Source organism: Gasterosteus aculeatus, chromosome 8 (assembly GCF_964276395.1).
Source record: "Gasterosteus aculeatus chromosome 8, fGasAcu3.hap1.1, whole genome shotgun sequence".
Taxonomy (NCBI): Eukaryota; Metazoa; Chordata; class Actinopteri; order Perciformes; family Gasterosteidae; genus Gasterosteus; species Gasterosteus aculeatus.
In genome coordinates, this window is record NC_135695.1 from 10,044,827 (window position 1) to 10,066,179 (window position 21,353).

Consider the following 21,353-nt stretch of genomic DNA (forward strand, 5'->3'; position numbering starts at 1 on the left):
TCCTCGCTCTAATCTTTGTATGGCCAATAATTGTGCAGAAAATTCCCGGTGACAAAATTTTACACAGTCCATAATGCACACTAACCCCCGTATAGGAAATTTGAAACATACATTTTGATTTACTGTACAGATGTAATTCCCTCATGTTCAACATCTTATTTATATTTGTTTTAATATGTATTATCAGATATATTTAAAGTGTATATTGCAGTTCTTAGCGTGTGGTGGGAACATTGAATGAATACATGAAATGTTTCTTATAGTCATGAATTTTGTGTGTGTGCGTGTGTCTGTATGTATGTGAACATGGTGTTGAACATGTGGCTGACATTTGGCTTTCATACCTGCAGTATAATCTACACACGGGATTGAAAACACGCCAGCATTGGAAAACATGTTGTTTTCACTCACGAGTGAAGCCACAGTCAAGATCGCACGTTGCACATTCTTTGATAGCTTAAGTTTCCGTGTTGAAGCAAAGACTCTGCCGGAGGCTATTTTCCTACCAGCTTCGCTCACCCAATGAGGTCACACCGTCCAGAATCCGGAGAATGTCAAGAATGGCGAGGTTTAAGAGCTTCTGAACTGCACCACAGGTTATCAGATGGAAGGGGGCTGATTGAGATGGGAGGTCGAAATGCGATCCACCTGTATAACGGTGAAATGAAGAAGGGAGGGGGGAGTGACGCGCTTACTTCACATAGCTTCTTCTCTAATCTGTGATTCACCTATAGCAGATGCCAGCACTTCACTTCAGCACTACTTCATTCACCTGGTTGTTTTTATTCCGAGACAATTACATTATCCATATACCAAAGGCTGCATTCTACTACTAAACTAACCTCTTCATTTGTCAGAAACAAATGAAGTGTGGGGAATGTTCTAGTTTACCCTCCAAATCCGTTGTGCATTCAATTGGAATACCAAACCAGTTTGTACGAAGCCACATGCTGGTGTTTTATTTTAGATGTTTCAGTCGGGCGAAGTCTGTCTGAATCCAGACAATAACTCTTTTGTAAACTTGGCCCGATTGAAGTGCAGCCGCTAGTGTATCTTTTTTCCCCTCTGCACAAACAATCCCACCGTCCATTGCACATCATACGGAAGGGAAGCCGCTAACCGTTCAAGATCAAGCCCACATTTCTGAAACTACCGTATGACAAAGAAAAGCGGCAAATCTTCCGAATCCTAACGTGTATCTTTGCCTTAAATTACTTTAAGACAAAATTGAGGTCAACACCATTTTAAATGTTTTTTTTTTTTGCTAACTGCATAACTGACGAACGGAATTGTTTCAGCTCCACTGTGCAGATCTGAGTTCATGAGTCTGGCGTATTTTTCACATTGTTTAAATGTTGTCCTGTGACTCTTGTGGAAGTTTAGTCTTCCCGTTTTTGATTGGTCTGCTCATTCACAGAAGGACCAGTATTCAAAACAATAATCAGATCCGTACTGAATACACAATGTCTGATAAATGGGGCATTTCATTGTTTTCAGTCTTCGTCCTGGAGGGTTTATTATCTATAACATATTCTAACCGTTATGAAACCTGTTCAGTTATTCCTGAAAGATGGCCAGACAAGCAGACAGGGTGGGAGGATGGGGGGGTGGGGGGGGCTACGGTTGGTAGTCTGTACATTTCTTTTGTCGGGGGCTCAGGCAGAGCTGCTTGCTATTCCCTCGAGTGTCTGGAAAGTGTGCCGTTTCCATTACAGTCTGTCTCGTTTTGTCATGGCAGCGGTGATGTTTTTGCACGGAGGCCCGAGGTCAAGAGGCGAGCTCTGTGGCCCTCTGAGTCCAGGCCTCTGCCGGCAGTGTGAGCGCGGGAGTTGCTGTGGCCTTGCTAGGAACACACATGGGTTTCATGTGCAGTTTCAAAGATAGAGCAAAACCTCTGCTGCTGAGAACTGAAGCAAATGCCCAAAACTTCCCCTTCCACAAAAAAACACTTGAGGCTCGCTCCAAAAATGAGTCAATTCCTAAGGACTCCAATTTTAAAATTACTTAACTTACAGCAACTTACTTACCTACAGCAAATCTAAAATAATTGGAGTCTGGAAGAAGTCTGATTTTGGTCACTTATGTTTAATTACCACATTTGGTAACTGTACGAGGATTTGAATGTTAACCTGTTTAAATTAGACTGTCGTCACTGCCATGATGGCAACTGCAGCTGCTTCCGACTTAGATTTCTGACAATCTCAGTTCTATGTTTGAAGTCCTCGATGCTATTTGCATATTTTATTAAGTCGGTGCCTGAGATTCAACAAGAAAAGAGTGTTTTCATAGTCTTAGGATATATTACGACTACTACTACCAAGGGGTTATAGCTGTAACAGTTAGTGTGTGTTAAAGGGATCTGCAGGTGTTATTTGTCACTGTTATTAAATATCCAGGCCATTTTAATTTGCAATTGTCAACTAACACAAGTAGCTGTGGCCACTTCTCAGGATCCTGGTGTTCCACGCGAGTACACCTGTCTGTATGCAAAATACGTCATAAGTAACAACTCCAATCCTCCCACTGTCATACTATGGTTATAACCCGACAAAGTTGTAAGAGATGGGATACCACTTCAGCAGCCCCACCGCTGGTCCATGGGCATGTTGCCCAAGTGTCCATGGACGAGAGACTTAACGCCAGCTCCCGGCATCATTGTATGAATAGTTGAATCTAACACATGGAGTGTTAAAGAGCTTCTCACTGGTCAAAGTGTAGTCCATTTACCATTCGCTGCTAAATCCCTGCGGTATGGTTGATTCCAAGTTAGCACCTGACCCCTTGTTTCCTGCTGGAAAGGAGAAAAGAAAATCCTTCTGGGAAAGCCCTTCATTAACATTTATGGGAAACCCTTTGGCCCATCTCGTCCTTTTTCCCCTTCAAGATTAAAACACACAACCCTTTTCCCTCATTTTTCCATATTCGCCCCTCCCATACATCTAACCTCACATGGCTGTTTTGGGAAATCCCTCTATAATGGGCAGTTGGTCTGTACTTTGCCTGGCAAACTCTGCTTCTTTCCCTCTTTCGGAAAAGAAGTCCATTGCATTCTTTGGAAATCGTGGGTGTAGCCGTGTGGTATGATGGTGTTTTCTTTCTGGAGGACGCAGCGGGTTTCCGCGCTGTTCTTACCGTTCTGGACAGAGTGAGCAACCACTGGAATAACGCTCGACAATGAAAAGAATGCAGCCTATTTTACAATCTAAACAGTAAGCACCACTCTTTTCCCCCCGCAGATATTCAGAATGTCAACAGCTTAAACGAAAACAGTATCCGAGCACATGGTGGAAGGAATTTTTGAGGGGAAGAGCTGTTGTCAGTCACACTCCTCATATCCAGTCAAAATGCTGTGACTTTCCTTCACCTCCCTCCTCGTTTTCCGTGGCTCTCCTGACCTCTTGGCAGGGGGTTCCTCTTTCTTTGAGCAAGCCGGCACTATGTACTAAGCGTACACTCCCCGCGTGGGAGGGAAGAGAGAGTCGGGGGAAGCCTTCAAGAAGAACTTAAAAGTGACTCATGTAAAAAAAATCTCTGCCCCCCTTTCTTGAGCCTTCCTGTAGCTCGGCACCACAATGCTCTACTCTCATCGTGCAGGAAAACGCCATGGAAGGAAAGGCTGCCGGGCCATGTATGACTGCGCACATCTTCTGTGGAGCGTGTTTGGTTGGACATTCCGTTCTCCGACACACCTTGGGCCTCACAAATGTTGAAACAGCTTAAATATGTTATGTTATTTTTACTTTGGCTTTCCAGGGGCCTCGAGCCTCGTGGAGCAAAAACAAACACAATGGGGATTCCTTCTGGAATTGTCTCAATTGAATCATCTTCGCTACACGTGACACACGTGCAAGGCCCTGGTTCTCCAGCGGTAATGAGCGTTAAGCACGGCAGTTATGGGAAATGACTTCTGGTGACAGTTTTCAGAGCTTTCCGTTCAACTGCTCGTTCCCTCTGTACTTCTTTTAAAACCGACCCGGCAGATGTCTACTGAAGCATTCTGCTTCCATCCATCCTTTTTCCAAATGCCAATCGGTACACTGATGAACTGTGTAAAGGACCATTCCGCTGCGTAGCTCGATTAAAGGTTTATTTCCACCAAACTACTGTACACATCTTCGTTGTTCAGGTATTCCTTTTTACAAATCAAGGAGCTTCCATTTTCCTTGGATGTCCAGATTTCCACATTTTTATGTACTTGAACCAACAACAAACAGTTTTATGGTCCTGTGCTTGTACAGACCTTGATGTGTGTGTTGTGTGTGTCACTCGATTGACACTCACCTTGGACTCCCAGCCTTTACAAGAGGCATGGGTGGTCCTGCGTCTGTCATCCCAGGTAGGTCAAAGGTGATGGTGAGCACGGTTTCCCACTCGGCTTTCCCTCAAGGGAAAGGAAGAAAAAAAACAGAAGAACATAAAACATCTTTTCTCTGTATGATGTTCTCGATGACGCTTGCTATTATGTTTTCACTGATTTGGACGTTGGTGTTTTTATTTCTTTGGATAGTAACGTCAGTTACGTGTTAACTAACCTAGGTTTATCAGAGAAGAGCAGCTTCATAACCCCTCTTTAAATGTTGGAGGAGAGTGGAACGACCTTTAACCGTCTCACACTCACATTGCTGGCGTCACAAGATGCTTGTCTTGAGAACAAACAACTGCTGACAATCAACCGACCTGCATTGCATCTACGCTTGTGGAGGTCAAAATATCCATTCAGCGTGAATTCTTGGTTGTGTACTTGTGCGTAGTAAATCTCTGAACTGTAATCCTCTGTGACGTAGGTGCGTTTATTGGCTTTTCCCTCTTGTTTGAGTATATACGTCCAGTCCGAAGGGGTTCAAACAAAATAAACACAGAGGCCTCGGTGCCAAGTGGAGATGTATTTACCGAAGCTCCATCCATCCTTTGGCTTTCCAGCAGTTCCTAGCCGGCGGCTCATCGGTATTTGTGGAGCCGTCCCAGCGAGTGGTAGCAGACATATTCTTTACAGCCTGCTGGCTCTTTATTAGCGGTGGGAGAGACTTGTATGTCTGTTTTATTTTTAATTTACTTCTTCTTGTGTGACTATGTGAGTGTGCATTGTGATAATGTACACTCTTACTATTGGTCCTTGTTTGACAGTTAACTCTAATGCCTGATGTATTTGCTGTCCTGCGCAGAAATGTCCAATGTCCTCTCCAATGATAATATGTTCTCAGCAGCATTATTTAGGACTGGTTCTACAAGCTTTATTCAACAGAGGTACTCAATAATCAATTACTCAATAATAAGCCATTTTGAAGAACATCTGCAGCTACAAAGCTTAACAGAAACGTGCTGCAAATGAACAAGGATGTCTAAGAGGTTCAATTATCATCTCTGCTTCAAATTGCATTTCGAAAATGGGATCTGGGTCTTTAATGCTTCAATGTAATTAAGAGAGATAGTTTTCTATTATTCTTTGTGTCATCACACCAGGACCCACATTGAAACCATTCTTCATTAAAAATGAATGATTCGATATTTGGGAAATTCTTTCAATTTGAGTTTTCCATGTAAAAACAATAAAGGGAGTAGCTAATGAGAGCAATCCTTTATGTTTAACGAGGGTTCTGTAGCCTTCCTCAGCTCTCCGAAATGAAATGGCCTCTCACGCATAACATGGTTTTAAGAAGACACCTCATTCAATAATCCGATGCATGACGCCCTTCACTCTTTTCTTTGTTCCTCACAATCTTTTCAAGTGCTTTGGACAGATCTCGGCCCTACTGCTATCCCTCATCATTCACACGGCTGTAAATGTGTCCGAGCAGGACTAAAGTTTAGCGTTTTTCCTCCTCGGAGCCCTGATACCCAGGGAGCCCCGGTCTTCTACTGAGGCAGCCTCCTTGCGGTGGATGTGGTGGGAGGGTCTCTAGAGCTGCTACTGTTGGCTGCGCAGGCCTTCACATTGACCTACTTCTCAACATTAATGTGGTCCTAAAGCTCAACGGGGGAGAGTGGGTAATTGCAAGGGCGGAGGGTGGCACGGCGTGGTCGACCACAGGTATGTTCCAACTCACACCATTGATTTGTTTGGATAACACACATGGAGGGTTTGTTCTCTCTCGGCTGCCACTAAATGAGACGTTGTCATTTCATTCTTTCGTTAGAGGCTGCGCGAGTGCAAACCATTGCAGTTAGTTCCCTTTAGGAATGCGACATTTGACCGCCATGACGGCATCAGACTGGGCCCTTTATTCCATGTCTGCGCCTACCTATGTGACTCGAGTATGAGTGCTTTGTGATTACTGATGAGTGATCATCAGGCACTGATGTCCGAAAACGCCACACTTTCACATGTTTAGTGTGTGCATATGTGCCTGAAACCACATATTTTGTAGAATGTCTCCTTCATGGCTACCTTTGATGGCTACCTCAGGCACTCAATGAAACCGCTGCCTCAGCCAAACATTTCCATAATTAAGGCATTTAATCACACTTTGTTCATTTAGCAAACAAAGGGAATCTCTGCTTGCTCCATTATGTCAAAGACTTGATACACAGTTGGTTCAGATAGCAGTAACAAGGTTTGTAATTACATTTGTGCTTTTATATCAAATTCCATTTGGTCAATTGCCCTGAAATACGGCCATTATTCCTATTCTGTGTTCCACTGGTCTTTGAACTTTCCTCTGCATCAGGGCTCTTCTACAGTATCTGTTACGATCATCATCCGTGTCCTGAATGTCCAGCCAAACCCTTCGCTATGACGCACAAAACGTTTGCAAACTTGTTCCCAATTCCAAGCAAGTCACTTTTGGTCATTGTTTTTAAACACAGCTGTTCCAATTAATCGACGCAACGTGTATTATGTTTACATTTACGTATCTTAAGAATCCATTATAAGCCTCAAAGCTGCAGTCATTTTTCATATATCTAATTACTATCACTTTGTGTTGTGTGAAAGGAATGAGAATGATCAACTTCACGCAGACTTGTATTGTCTTTTGGCTCGTTTTATGGCCAACAATTTTTCTGTTTTGATTCCTCTGGCACTCATCAAACATTTTCAGCCACAGCAGGCAGTCGTTTTCAACGAAAAAGCTCCCTTAAACCCCAGATGCTCAACACTTAACACCAGACAACTGCCTTGTGAACCCATGAGAATGTGGAAACGCAGCTAAAATTAGATTTAATGGCTGAACGTTTAATGGACAGGTTGCCAGAAACATAACTGCAGATACTAGTGTCTGCAGACTATGATACCAATGGTTCTTAACATGTTTAGACCGTGGAATCCCTTTGCAAAGATATGCTTTCTCCTGCCAGCCAGCTCCAAATGCAACATGCTTACACTTAAACTGATGGTTATCAGTTTAAGCAAATGTGACAGTGTCACCGCCTAATGTCCTCTTTGTCTCCTTGATCAAGCAAACTGCCTGGCACTACATGCCTTTGTTTTCATGTAATTTATACATTCTCAAACTGTAGCTGATCCCCATTATGTTGGAGCGTGGGACTCTGTTGGCTGGTGTAGGGAGGCTAGGATGACTTTCAGGAATGCTTTTGTTGTGTACTCTATTGCCTCGACAAATGCACCGCGCAGACTGACGGTCCTCTTTTTGTGAGTAGAATGCGATAACTGGTATCAAGGGCAAGGGAATGGATGAAAAGCCTCAAATGACAGGGTGTTCTCTCAGTTCCTTCTCCCCTGTCCTGTGTTGGAACGGCAGGAATGTGTCAGGCAGACCTACTGGATCTCAGGCTCTTCAGCCCTTAATGAGTTTTAAAAGGCCTTTCTCATTCAAAGCAGGCTACCGGCTAACAGCATTTAGCCCGGCCGAGGGAAAAAGAGGAGAGCAGAGGGAAGAGGACGGGAGAGGATGGGGGGGGGGGGGGGGTGGGTGCTGGCAAAGTGAGTTGGCACCAAGGCAGGGTCGGGTATTGGATGTCCCTTACGGTGAGAGATAATGGGCCACTCTGCATCAGAAGCCACACTAGGAGAGATCTTGACCCTGCCACTATGCAGACATAGAAAGAATGTGGCAAATACATGAGGAATGAAAGTCAGTGAAGGAAAGAAAGAGAAAAGGGCCACAGAGAGAAGACAGAGCTGTTCTTTGTCAAAACATACATCTCACTTAGTGATGATAGTGCAGTATGAATCGCAGGAAGAACCAATAAGTTAAGTCCTGATCTTCTGAAGTGTCTGCGGGATGCAGTGGCATGCTCCTGCTTCTATCAGGATGAGGCTGATGGCCGCATCAAAATGTGATGTAAACCACCTAAAGAAGGCAGGTTAGTAGTGTGATGGAGTCCGGAAGGTTCTCCTTGCCTTCTGTCAGGCCCGTTGTTGCCGGCTGAGCCAGTGGGATGCTTGACAACATCTGCTCAAATAAATCCAAGCCGCCGAGACACAATTTGAGATGAGATTCAGCGTTATCTAGTTTTCCTGTTAAACTTTGGAAGATTTTCTTAATTCTCTTGGGATTCTTTACCCAATTTTCAAATAAAAGTCGGGCAAACAGCTGACTGAGGCCCAAATCTGACCTTGCTGATATCATTAACATGAGTACAAATCGGTTCGGTTATTGGGCAAGAATGAGCTGGCTTGGAACGACTGAGGATCCAGAGTAATTCCAAGGAAGACAAACGTACTTCTGTCTCAGTCATTGGGATTGTTTACTTCCTCAGAATCTGACTCAACATTTGTATTTGCCAGCCAATATTCCGAGAAACCAAAGTGAATGAATAGTGTAGCATGCTGTTACGCTGCTGTTACCGTCAAAGCTTTTAAGGAACTGTGTGACTAAAATACCTGCAGTGAGACTGTAACATCAGAGGCGGAATCTCAACGGTAGAAACGGCTTTTGCTCGGAGTACCTGGTGAACTGGCAACTGAGCGTTTCCTGCCATGACAGGAATTTGTGCATAAGAAAAAGACAGTTATCCGGCCTTTATCTAGGAAGTGCATGGACGTCTACCTGGGTGACCTCATGGTTCGGCTTTCCACAAATGCGGAGAAGCAGAAGCATTGTGTACACTAAAAGAGAACTGTGCGCAGGCTGAGGTCATGGTGAGATAGGGCTTGTGGAAACACTGATGCTCTCGCTAACATGGCGGGCCTCGGAAAGTAGTCCCGCGGGAACCCCAAAAACAGCCTGGTAAAATCACGCTGGGCGGTCAGACAGGAGAGCAGACCAGCCACAGTTCAGCCAAAAGGAAATACCTGCTCTTCCCTCAGTTCATCAGGGAGGACACGGTGGTAAAATGTGGTATGCCCCCCTCCTCCCCCTCCTCCTCCTCCCCTTTCCATCAAGGGAATCCATTCATTTTATATATGTTATTATTATCCGGGATGCAGCCACGCTTTTACTTCCTCTCTAAATATGGGAACGACGGATGACCTTGAACACGAGGACAGGAAGCAGCTTTTTTTTTGAGTTCGTGTTCGTCATTCAGGCTATTTTCCGCAGCCAGCGCTTTGTACAAGCACTTGTACTTCCTACAAAAGGACATAATTTCATGGTTCATTAAATGATAAAATGGCAGCGTGTTGGAGAGAGAAGGTTTAGTTTCATTGTGCACAATGGTATGGGGTGCTGGTAAACACGGTGCCTAAAGGAATCCAGTGAATACCCTTAAACTGATGGTTTATTCCAATTACTGATGCAGTTTACTATGTCATCCCACTGTCTGTTTTAATGTACTTCATGTTTTTGTTCCAGACGGAGACAATGAAAAGTGCTCTGAAGGAGTTGAATCTGAACATTGTGGAAATGACTGACGAGAAGGCCACACTGGATGGAGGAGATGTGCTTTTTACAGGTCTGTCTCTTCGAACCTTGTCTTTTATTGAACAGTACAACCTCTGCACAATCAAACAAATTGAAGACTGAAGATTTTCTGATATTTTTTATCCTAGACTTCATACATATGTTCATTCATACAAGGTATATCATATAGTTGAATGAAATCGTGGTAAAATGCCATAATAACGTCCAAGCATACTGTACTCGTTTTGACAGTTGTTGGTCTGTACAGAAACATAAATATCCTTCTAAAAAACAAGGTATTGCTCATTGCTTCATCTTAATCAGATACTAAAGCACAGGGACACTTTAAATGCAGCAACAAAACATACGTACATTAAAATGGTATAATAGATGTTTGTGTTGATTCTTGCCTTTGCCTCATCTGTTATTTTGCATCAAGACAACATCACTGGCGTTGACCAGTCACACGGTAACGGGCAAACATTCCTCTGTGCGACCTCACTGACCTGGTTCCTCAGCAAACCTTCCCTGAACACAAACACTTGTAGACTACTTATGGTCAAATAGAATAAGCAGCACTCCAGGCTCTCACCGCGGGCCTCTTCTCCCTCTGGCATCCGATGATACAACTTGGTACGGGCAGAGAGTCGTGGGCACAGTCCTATGGGTGAGGGAAATGTGGGTCAGGCCCTTCTGCGCAGGCCACAAGGAGAAAAAAGCCCAGTGCACTTAATTGGGTTCCTAGACGCCAGCTCCGTGTGCTCGTTCCTTCCAGCTGAAATCGGTTTCACATGGCATGGCTGGAAACATTTCCTGTTGGCAGGGCCCCGGTTAACGGCTCATTTTGTTAAGTTTCAGCAGCCATGTGGGGAGCCCAGTGTGCTGCTGCAGCCCGGCCAGGCTTCCAGGCCTCTGTCTGCTTACGCCCCACCGTACTGACCACAGATGGCCGTCCTCACACGCATTCACAAAGTACACACTATGGGGCCCGCCGTCCAATTTTCTTCCTCAGTTTTTTTGAAGCCTTGAATTGTTTGGAGGTCTATTGTGTGTGTATCTGTTCTGTGGTGAGCGGCTGCATTCAATTGTCACAACAGGCGTAGAGACGATTGTACGGAATTAACTAAGGCGAATGGAATTTATAGTTTGCCTAAACCACTTCAGTGACAACAAATTGTCTTTCAGGTCGAGAGTTCTTTGTGGGCCTTTCCAAACGGACCAATCAGAGGGGAGCAGAGATTCTAGCAGATGCCTTTAAGGTGAGTTTAAATGCTGCAGTGGTGTAAAGAGGGACAGCAAGGCAATTGATGCCAATAGCGTCAATAGACTCTGTGCTGAAGACGTTCATTGTTCTGCAAAAATGTACTTGAAGACAAATCAGTGTGACTCACTTTTGCATTTAGCTTTACACAGATTTCCCCCGTTATGATGCTACACTACTCTCTCCTGTTAACAAAAATACCCTCCAGTGAACCGGATTGGCTACTGCTTCCCCCTGTTTTTGTAGTATTAGCAAAAAACTAAAGTGCTCCATTTAATGTGTTTCCATCTTCAGTAGGAACAAACAAGCTTGAAGCTACCAAAGACAGGAAGGAGAAATCAGAAAGTATTGAAAGATGCTTTGTTGGGTTTGGGCTTCTCATGAGATTGCCGTCCTTTTTCTTAAAGTAAAAGGCAACAATTAGGTGTATAAGCCTGGTCCTTCTCCTTCTCCTGTTACGTTAATTGATTCAGTATTAATTCATTTTTCTGACCACCTTCAGACTAATTCCTGTGTGGCATTGACCTGACCTTGATGTGGCGATAGCTGAGGTCAGAAATAGTACAAACAACACACACATGCAAAGAAAATAGTCTGCGAAATAACCCAAACAGATTCAGGCCAACGGGAAGAATTTAGGCATGCAGCCTGGAAACAGGGTCACGGTGTGGGTCACAAACACAGACCGATTCTATCTATCTTGTTTACTGTTATTCTAAGTTTCATACTACAGACTCATGCGTATTGCTTTTGGATTTGCACTGAGGGCCTGGAGGAAAGCTGGCTTACAACTTAAGTTCAGAGGTGGGTCACGGCGTTAAGAGTTCACCACGTTACGGGGACCTAAATGGGCTCATTGCTGTGCTTCCTTTTCCTAGTCTGTATCTGATTTGAATTCCTCATTGTGAATTCCTCTGTGTTTTCAGCTACCTTTTGATAAAACAGGACTTAATGATCCGTCACTTGCAAATGACACTAGGAAAAATCACTTGAGCGTCCATTATTGTTTTTTCCGTTTTTTATCAGATTGATTCCTCCTATAACGTCCCCCCCCCCTATCATTATTAAATTAAGGGTCACTTTGTTGCCAGGTTTGTTTATCACTCAACAACTGCGTACAGATGTCAGAGCTCTTTTCTTCATGGTCCTTGAAGAGGTTAAAGCAGATGGGGCTTTTGATTGAATGAGTTGGTTTGGTGAGAATAATGTAGAAGCCAAAGCAGTTGTTTTCATCTGTACATGACTCAAAAATCGAAGATGAACACTGTTATGGACGTTAACACCAAAGCTTGGTCTTCTTCTGGGTTGGTCTATGGGTCTTTTCAGGGTTTAAGTGCAAATAAAAAGCAACAGTCTCTTACTATTAGCTCTCTTTTTAAGAAAAGTATGACTCGTACTTTTACGTTTGAACTGCAACTTCCTGTTTTTGTATAAGGGGTTAAGGAAGTTCAGATTGCATAATTCCCCTTTGTATCTTCTGAACAAGTGCCAAGGAAATATTTATTGGATTTATTTCACATGTTTTTGGCAAGAAAATGCTTTTTGGTTCATTCACAAAAAAATACTTCATAGAGCTTTATTTTGAGTTATTGATGCAGTACAAACATTGACTTGAAGTGTTGCATATACTTGAATGGAAAATATCACACAAGAGTGTAACTGGACAATGTACACACTACTTCCAATACCTCATAGCATAAAAACTATTCAAAACATATTGTGTGATTAAGAAAACACATGAATGTCAGTCCTTTGGTAGAAAACTAAATTTATATGCTCATATAAATGAATGAACGTGCATTCAGGAAGGAAAGCTTTTTGGGGTTTTGCCTAATTCAAATTAAAGCTTGATATCACATTAAGGTTCACAAATCTCTGTAGGGCTCAACTCCGGCTTTAGCTCAATCAATCATGTTGAAAGTGGAAAATGATTGCAGTCAAAAGTATTTTATTCTCTTAAGAGATTTGGAGGTAAGCAGGTTTTCTTAATGGGTGCCTTACTGTGAGCATCAGAAACATACATGAGACTTCTTTATTTCTTTTTTCTTTGCTTTTTCATAGTTTTATAGTCTGCTCAGCGTTTTCCATATTGTTGTGTATTGGTTCAAAGGGGGGAAACAATTTTGTTGCTGCTCCAGTATCAAGGATTAATATATACACTAAAATTGCGGTTTCTCTGCTACTAACTCAGATATGGAAAGGACACTACTGACTAATACTACTTTTTCTTACCTTTTTGCCTAATAACATACCTTTTTGTAATGTCCTTATTCCCCCTGAAGGTTATCAAGTCTTGTACAAACTGTATATCTTTATACATTGAATACGCAAGGCCACCTAGTTTTAAGACCGCATCCATATTGTCGATATCCTCCATTTATTCAGCCTTCGGACCGAAAATATTAAAGTTTAAACTTTGTCTTTTAATATTGTGCTTTCTATACACAAGGACTGTGCTCGGCCAGCTCGCAGTGTTTCCACTGTTGTTGTCCAGGTACACACCATCTCACTTATTTCAGAGCTTGACTTTTTCTGGAGCCATACCCATAGTGAAAACAAGCACTTTTAGTGGTGGTTGATGCGAAAGAAATTGTTGTTCCCAGACCCCAAAACCTGGGGAAAGGGGCCCATACTGGAGAATACCACAGTTACCCTCTCAATCACACATTCTTGATTGTTTCTTACTTTACGTTGCTTGCTTACTTAATTGCCTGAATATGAAATGTTATGTAGAACGTAGGGCTTTTAAAGAGGCCCAAATGCAATGTTCAGCTGTTAAATCCAATGCCATTGACTCCTATACTCCTACTTCAACATTTGGTATGCAACATCCTGCAGCCTTCAAATTGCTCTGTCTAATAACCACATAAGCCTTGGGCTCCATAATATCATCTCCCGGACACTCGTGCTGTTGTTGCCCCTGAGTTGACCACTATTTCATTTAAAAAAAGTCTCTTTAGACCCAGTTTAATACTGCAAAAACACTGCAGTGCTCTTTTATTAAAACCATATATCCCATTTCACATCCTATGCTCCAGTCAGTACACTGACTGGAGCGGCGGTGCTTTGAAGCCTTGTCGCAAACAAAAGATTTGCACGATATTACACCTATCCGATCCAATCCTGTCTTCATGAAGATTATCTACTTTGATTGAAACTGTATACATATGTATTCCTTCTGATAATTGGTTAAAGAAAACAAGCCGGCTATGACATTGTCGCTGTGCATAAGGTTTACACAAAAGACAAAGAATTACATCTAATGAGATAACTTTATTTCAGCAGAGACTCTGACTTCAGAGGCGTGCTCTTAATGTTTGACACCATAAACAGGAAAAGTGATTCCTGCTGCTTGACTGTAGTCAGAGTTGCTTGTTTTTCTATCTTCATATTTCTTTTGTGCTTCAGCTAATTGATTGTGTTGTGTTTTGCAGGACTACGCTGTATCAACAGTACCTGTGCTGGAAGGGCTGCACCTGAAAAGCTTCTGCAGTATGGGCGGACCAGGCCTTATTGTCATTGGCTCCAGTGAACCGGCACAGAAAGCCCTCAAAGTATGGAGTTTGTGTATGTATGTGTTGTGTGTGCAGTAACAGCATCCTCCCATTGCTATGCTTTGTCCAGCTGTCGCCATAGCAACCACTGAATCAATGTAGTGGCATTGTTTTTCTAACTATGACGCAGCTGATTTCTTATTTTTTTTGGTTGACTCTTGGCTCGATGTGGTTGGTATTAACAGCCCTGTCGCTTTTTTCAGTAAGTATTCAGCAAGAATAACACTACAAGACAGGACATTGCATGTGTTGATTCAGATCAGACTTCCATACATTGAGACCACCTGTCATCTTAATCCTTCGTCATTAATTCATATTCTCAGCGAGGCTAAGGGGATTGCCCCTGGCGCTCACACTCCAGCTTCAATCACAAAGGTATTTCATTTAACAGCTTTGGCTCATTACAGCATGAAAGGCTTCTGAATCGATCTAGCTCCATCCTACAATAGTCCTAAAAAAATGAACCATGTGGATGCTGAACAACTCGACATAAACAAGAAGCAGTTCACACCCTGACAGAGACAGATTGGTCAATGAGAGTAATTCATCTCAGCCCATCAACCTGATTATCTCTAAAATTCTCAACCATCAACACGAGACTGTGTATGAACCTTCTCTCAGCACAAATGACTGAAATACAGTGTAATAATACAATATGTAATGTTTTTACACACATAGTCACACATGCTTTTTGTTTATTGACATTAGTATGAAGATATAAGCACACAGGCACTTGGCATTGACATATACTTTCTGGCAAGCCTCTTTAGTTGCCTACTAGTGTGATATCTCCCCCTACTGGCCCAACTCTACACAAGGTTACTTTAATTCAAGCAAAAGCCTTGATAATATCTAATGGGGCAATTGAACTGGACCATCGGACAGCACATTCTGATGAAGCAAAACGCTTGAGACCAGCATGAGGCCAGACTTTCTACAGCTAAAATGTACAGAAATAGTTAAGAATCTGTGTGTAAACACACCCGCTAATTGATTTTATATTTCAGAATTGACTCGTTCAGATACTTGGCTGCTTGATCGCCCCAGCAAATGGCTACTGGAGCAAGAAGCGGCAAAGAGTAGTGAGAGTTAATGAGAGGCTGCCTGCTTTCTAATTACAGCTTGCGTCACCTTCCTCTGCACTAATTAGATACTATTTCAGAGGACTTTTAATGACTCAGCCTCATTGTGGGATGTTGTGAATGCTGTTTTTGGATGCGTATGGAGTTCTCATGGCAATAAGACTCCTTGTACGAATTAAAGTTGGAGCCCGACTAATTTCTGTCTTTAGGGACAATTCAAGAGAGGAGACCCCGGCCTGTTGGCAGTGTGGCTCTAGAGTTCCAGTTCTGTTTATCTATATCTCACTGACATCTGGTCATTAGGTCATTTACACTCCGTTTTTGCCATCTGTCTATATCTGGGATGTGTGCTGTTGGCGAAGTGTAGTCCCCTGTCTGAGTTTAGCTCTCCCATGGGGGAGAGTACACATTTACCGGATGGATTTCGTCATCCATCCCCTGCCATCACTGGCAGGCTTCAGGTATGAGGTCATCATCCTGAAATATCTGCAGCAACCGCTTCTTGTTCCCTCACACACTATTACCTCACTCTATTGGACTCCCGGGCTGGAATTAAGATCACCAGTTACTCGGCCCATATTCATGAGGTCATTGCTCACTGCTGGTCAGGGTTCGATCTCTCACCAATCATTGATGTTTACATGCTTCACTTTTTATGGATGTTGAGGCAACAACATAGTGAAGTTCATGTTCAGGAGGAGTTGAGATTGAAAAAAAAATTCTGCTTACAAACATATATATACATTTATACCATATTATACTGTTTTTTTTGTTGTTTTGTAACATTTCCTCCAAATTTTTGGACTTAAACTTAACCACATGTTACCAAAAGCTTCTGATAGTCTGATCTAGTCTGACTTGCTTAAAAGGCTCACAAAAACCCAACAATGCCTGCCCTTGATTTTATTTATTCATGAACCCGAAGTTAAGTTACCTTCAATAAATCAAAAATGGATGCGTTGTTGCTCCCACTGACATTGAACTGAGAACCAACTGTTCCTTCACTTAAGTAATTATTCTGCGCATTTCATCTATCAGAACTTTGCACGAAGCACAGTGACATTTTGCTGTAGGACATTTTCCTAACACTCGGTCTTTACTGAGTGATCTTTGGTGGAGTGCACGTTTATTGTCCCCTGTACCACTCCTAATCCCCCCTGTATGTGAGAGGCCGTGTTGGCGGTCACGCACATGGACAGTGTTTTCATTTATGGCCGCTGCAATCACCTAACACACCCACATGTGACATGGGAATGTGTCTGGTCCGGTTACACACATGCAGACGTACATTATGCGCACACACTTGCTGAACTCCACCCTGCTGCCTTGCACTCAGAAATGGCTGTGTCGGCTCCCAGATAGTTAGATGTATTTTGTCATCTGCAGGGACCGTTCATTCACTGTTACATCATCAGTTAAGGGTAGTGGTCGAAGCTGTGCTGGCGTACGGCATGATTTCCCGCCTGTGACTTTTCTTTTACATTGTCGGAGCAACGTTTTTTCCTTGGGGTGTTTGTTTTTAATGATCGGATTTGCTATTCTAACCGCATTGAATTATTCGGAAATTTATTTCAACCCATAATGCACTGATGCCGATGCCAGAAACATATAGTCTGTCCCTTCCTATGTCCTGACTGATTCCCAAGAACGCTCTGCTATATTACTTCTATTATTACTGCACATTTGATATTGCGTTGAGATCAGTAGGCATTGTTTACGGGCAATTACTTCTGCTTCTCCCATCCAGACCACTGATTTGATGAAGAAAAACGAACAATCAATCTACTTGGGAAAAGGAACAGTAGTCCAGGGATGTCCCAAAAAACATCTGGCGTCCGACCCTCCTTAACAGCTCTCTGGCACGAACCTCCGAAAGAGAAAGTGGTCAGCCCTCAACAGATTGGGGACTTGTTAGCCGGCAGCATCCCAAGCAAACGATGTGCTTGCGGAGAGAAGCAAAAAAGAGAGAACGATTAAAAAGGACGGGGAGTCCCCCTCCGTACGGCAGACCAGGAGGCAACTGCTTGGCTCAAGGATATTACAATTGCAAAAATACACAAATAACTGCAAAATATTCCACATTTCTGTGTAACTAACAAAGGAAAAGGCCTTTTCTGTCCCTGTAAACAGATCCCGCGGGTCAGTCATTAGCCACAAAGCCCATTGTGCTCACCAGTCTCACGTTTTCCTCCCCCGTTTGAGGTTGTGTCATCTCAGTCGCTTAGAGACACTCCACCAAACCGTTGTGCGTCATGCGAGACGTCATGCATTTAATATTTGGGATTCGGTGTTGTCCCATAGGCGGCATTTGTATATAGTTTTACCAGTGACGTTTTTTGACTGAAATTCATTAGCAAACAACAAAATAATCCGGCTCTTGATTAAAGATGACGACAGAATGAGGAGCATTAAAAATGCATACGGGAAGTTTATATCTGGTACAAGAATCTCACTTGTCATTATTCCTTTTCTGAATGTTGATGCTTGGAATTCTTTTCTCTTTTTTCCACTGGCTTTCCACCTCCCCTCCCCTTCTCGTCTCCGAGGTATCCGTCCGCAGATGTTCTACTCATAAACATTAAGAGGCACCTGTCTCTCCTCTGGTCATAACATCCTCAACCATGACTTCCACTTGGCAACATGGGCGTTTTCTCAGCCTCGCTCCCCCCCACTCCGTCCCACTTTCAACTCTTTCAGATTACATAAATACGTGACATCTGCCGAGAAAGAATGTCCGTCTGCTCCTGTGTTCTCCATTTAGGCCCCCAGGCCCAGAGAGCGGTTTGGCCAGCACAAAGATGTGGTGCTGCTTTACACTCAGAGTGCCTGATAGTCAGAATAACCGTTTTTTTTTTTTTTGTCCTCCCCCGGAGGAGTCCCAACAGCCTGTCGTTAGTTTATTTCAATGTCTATTTCCTGTCTGTCTCTCATCCGTGTGTGTAGATCATGCAGCAAATGAGTGACCATCGCTATGACAAACTGACGGTGCCGGATGACCTCGCTGCCAACTGCATCTACATGAACCTACCTAATAAGGGACATGTGCTCCTGCACCCGACCGCAGAGCAGTATCCAGAAAGTGCAAAGGTAATGCTCAGCTTATTTCACATGCTCACACAGTAATTATTATTGCATTCTTTTACAACTCTGAGGTTGAAACTTAAGGAAGACTGTCGGGGCAACCATGCTGGGTGTAGTGGCTTAATGTTGAAGAGCTTGGGCTTTTGCTGCTCGCCATCCTGTGCAGACGTACAATCAAGTGGCTGGAGAGGGAAAACAAAACAGTACGTGGTTGTTTTACACAAACCGCTGCTGGTCAGCCACAGCTGGCCTGTAACCTGCATTTTAATGTTAAGTCACCTTTGACTAAGGATGTGAATGGTGCTAGAGGGTCGACGTTCGGTGTGTTTACATGGCGTTGCCCCATAGAGTCCATGCAGAAGGCCCAATCTGTGTGTAGTTATAAATGGCATTTGTCAATGTAACCGCATACATCTTCTTTTCACTTAATAATATGATATTCCATTTCTGCTTAAAGAGCTCCTGAATACATCACACTGGCCCTTTTTAAGTTGCTATAATTAATATGGGAATAAAGTTATAATGTATATAATTATAAGAATCAGATACTTCCCTGAAAAGCTGTCGGAGACCAAACTATATAAAAGCAAACTTAATGTTGAATTACATTCATCAGGTGTAAAAGAAATGCAAATATTGCTCTATACCTATTGGATGTGTAAATGATGAGGCGCTGATTTTGTGTTCACGCAACTGAAAAAGTGTGATCCTTGTGTCAAAGATCCTTTCTGCTCGTCTCCTTTTGGTTCGGATTACTGCTGTCATCCCACCAGGAGGCATTTGCGAGTAAACCCGCATTCTGGTTAACACCTGCTTTTAGGAGGCAGAGAATTCTCAACGCAAAACGGAGGCGCGCTTTCACGTCTGGTTTCTGTACATACCGCAGAATAGATAGATAGATAGATACTGTAACGCAAAAGCGTTACTACACGAGGCCCAATGTGACTTACTTGCAAATTCACTCCTGACGCCTTCACATTGTTTTCCACTGTAGATAATTGTGAATGAACTTATTACTGTCTGTTTTTCCGGGGTTGGAAAAGCAGCTTTGGGATCACTCCTCATCACAACAAGGAAAAAGGATTCCCACAGGATCCAAGCCAGCACCCTACAATCTGCAGAGACAGTTCTCAGACCTCACAATGTACTCTGTGGTTGAAACCCCTACCTCCCCCCATCTATTTTTAGAGGGAAGAATTCAGAAATGATATGTCTTTGGACGTAAGTCTGCGGCAGTGGCGAGCTTTTTTCCAAGAAAGATCAACTGAGGCAATTGAACTTGAGCGTAATGAAAATGTATTCGTGTATCTCATGCTGCTTGCTTTGGAAAATCTTTTAAAGAACCAATCTGAGCAATCTTTGTGGAATGCATGTTAGTTCCATGATCCCGTTTCCTTTTTAATGGTCAAACCCACCAGGAATGGGACACACATCCGGTCCAAACTGGTGTTTAAGGAATCAGCGCTTATGAAAGTGGAAAAATATGTAAAATAAGCACTTGGTTGAGAGTTGCCCACCATGCCTTGCTGTACAGTACGTCCAAAGTTGTTACATATTTCCCAAAGGAAACGCGCTCCTTGTTCCTCCTAACGAGATATGGAGAGACCTCAGCATGACTGCAGGGTCACTCTGCAAGACATCTGCTAAATCTTTGTCCCTGGCTATTTTTAGTTGTCTCTTAGAGTTACATAAGAGTTCCACATTAACAGAGGCAGGGGGTCATGAGAGAGGAGTGGTTGGGATGGAGACAGTGGCATTATTTAGTTTATAAGGTCTTATTTACTTTACTCTTATACTTCCTTTCTCATTCGATGGGTGCTGTGTGGTCACTATGGTGGTAAACCTTTTTTCGTGTGATCCCTTCATCTGGTGCTCGAGCTGAACATCAACAGCAATCCAATACTGACGTTTGGAGTAAAGCATTGATATGAAGACCGTATAGAAGGTGGTTTAATATGGTTCCGTTGCCGCTGTTTAACAGTTTTAGGTAGAAAAGTCAGGAGTTCGAAAAGCACATGGGAGTGGTGACTTTCAACATGTAATTAGGATCACCAGAAGCTCCGTCAGCCATATTGCATCATGAGATACGGATTTGTCTAGCTGGTCCCTCTGGCTGTGCCTCGAGGCGTCGCTCAGTATCGCAGCAGGGTTGAAATGAGAGTTTAAAGAGAAAAATCCCCTGGCTTGGAAGTCTAGTAGGAAAACACTGGTTTTCTTCTGGAAAAAGTCCACGGGGTGACGCACTACTTTACGAGGGTCCTTTGAGGATGTCGTAATAGTTCTCACTCCCATCTTTTTATTTATATATATATATATATATATATATATATATATATATATATATATTTAGCCGGGAGACGAGGAAACCGCCTCGAGTACTTTGTCTCCGCCTTCACAATTTGTGTCACCCTTTGGGCAGGGTGTTCACATGACAGAACATTACAAGTTGTTTAATGAAGTAAACAAACTTCCGAGTGGCATCAGTGCTGCCTTTCAATTTAACCACCGCCAACTGAGCTGTTTGTCTGTCTTTTCTAAAGGGCTTGTTTCTTTGCAGGCTAGTCAGTGATACTTGAGACATCAGGTAGGTTAGAATGATCTGCAGGTGCAGGATGTTGGGATGTTTTTCCATTCA

General features: G+C 43.1%; 1 protein-coding gene across 2 annotated transcripts in view; it reads left to right on the forward strand.

Moving 5' to 3' along the window:
* ddah1 (dimethylarginine dimethylaminohydrolase 1) overlaps positions 1 to 21,353 on the forward strand; it is a 51,893-nt gene that overhangs the window by 28,235 nt on the left and 2,305 nt on the right. For both annotated transcript variants that reach the window (XM_040183696.2, XM_078108109.1), the window contains 4 exons: positions 9,693 to 9,792; positions 10,926 to 10,999; positions 14,436 to 14,555; positions 18,581 to 18,724. In XM_040183696.2, coding sequence (XP_040039630.1) covers positions 9,693 to 9,792; positions 10,926 to 10,999; positions 14,436 to 14,555; positions 18,581 to 18,724 — 438 coding nt within the window. The remainder of the gene's footprint in view (positions 1 to 9,692; positions 9,793 to 10,925; positions 11,000 to 14,435; positions 14,556 to 18,580; positions 18,725 to 21,353) is intronic.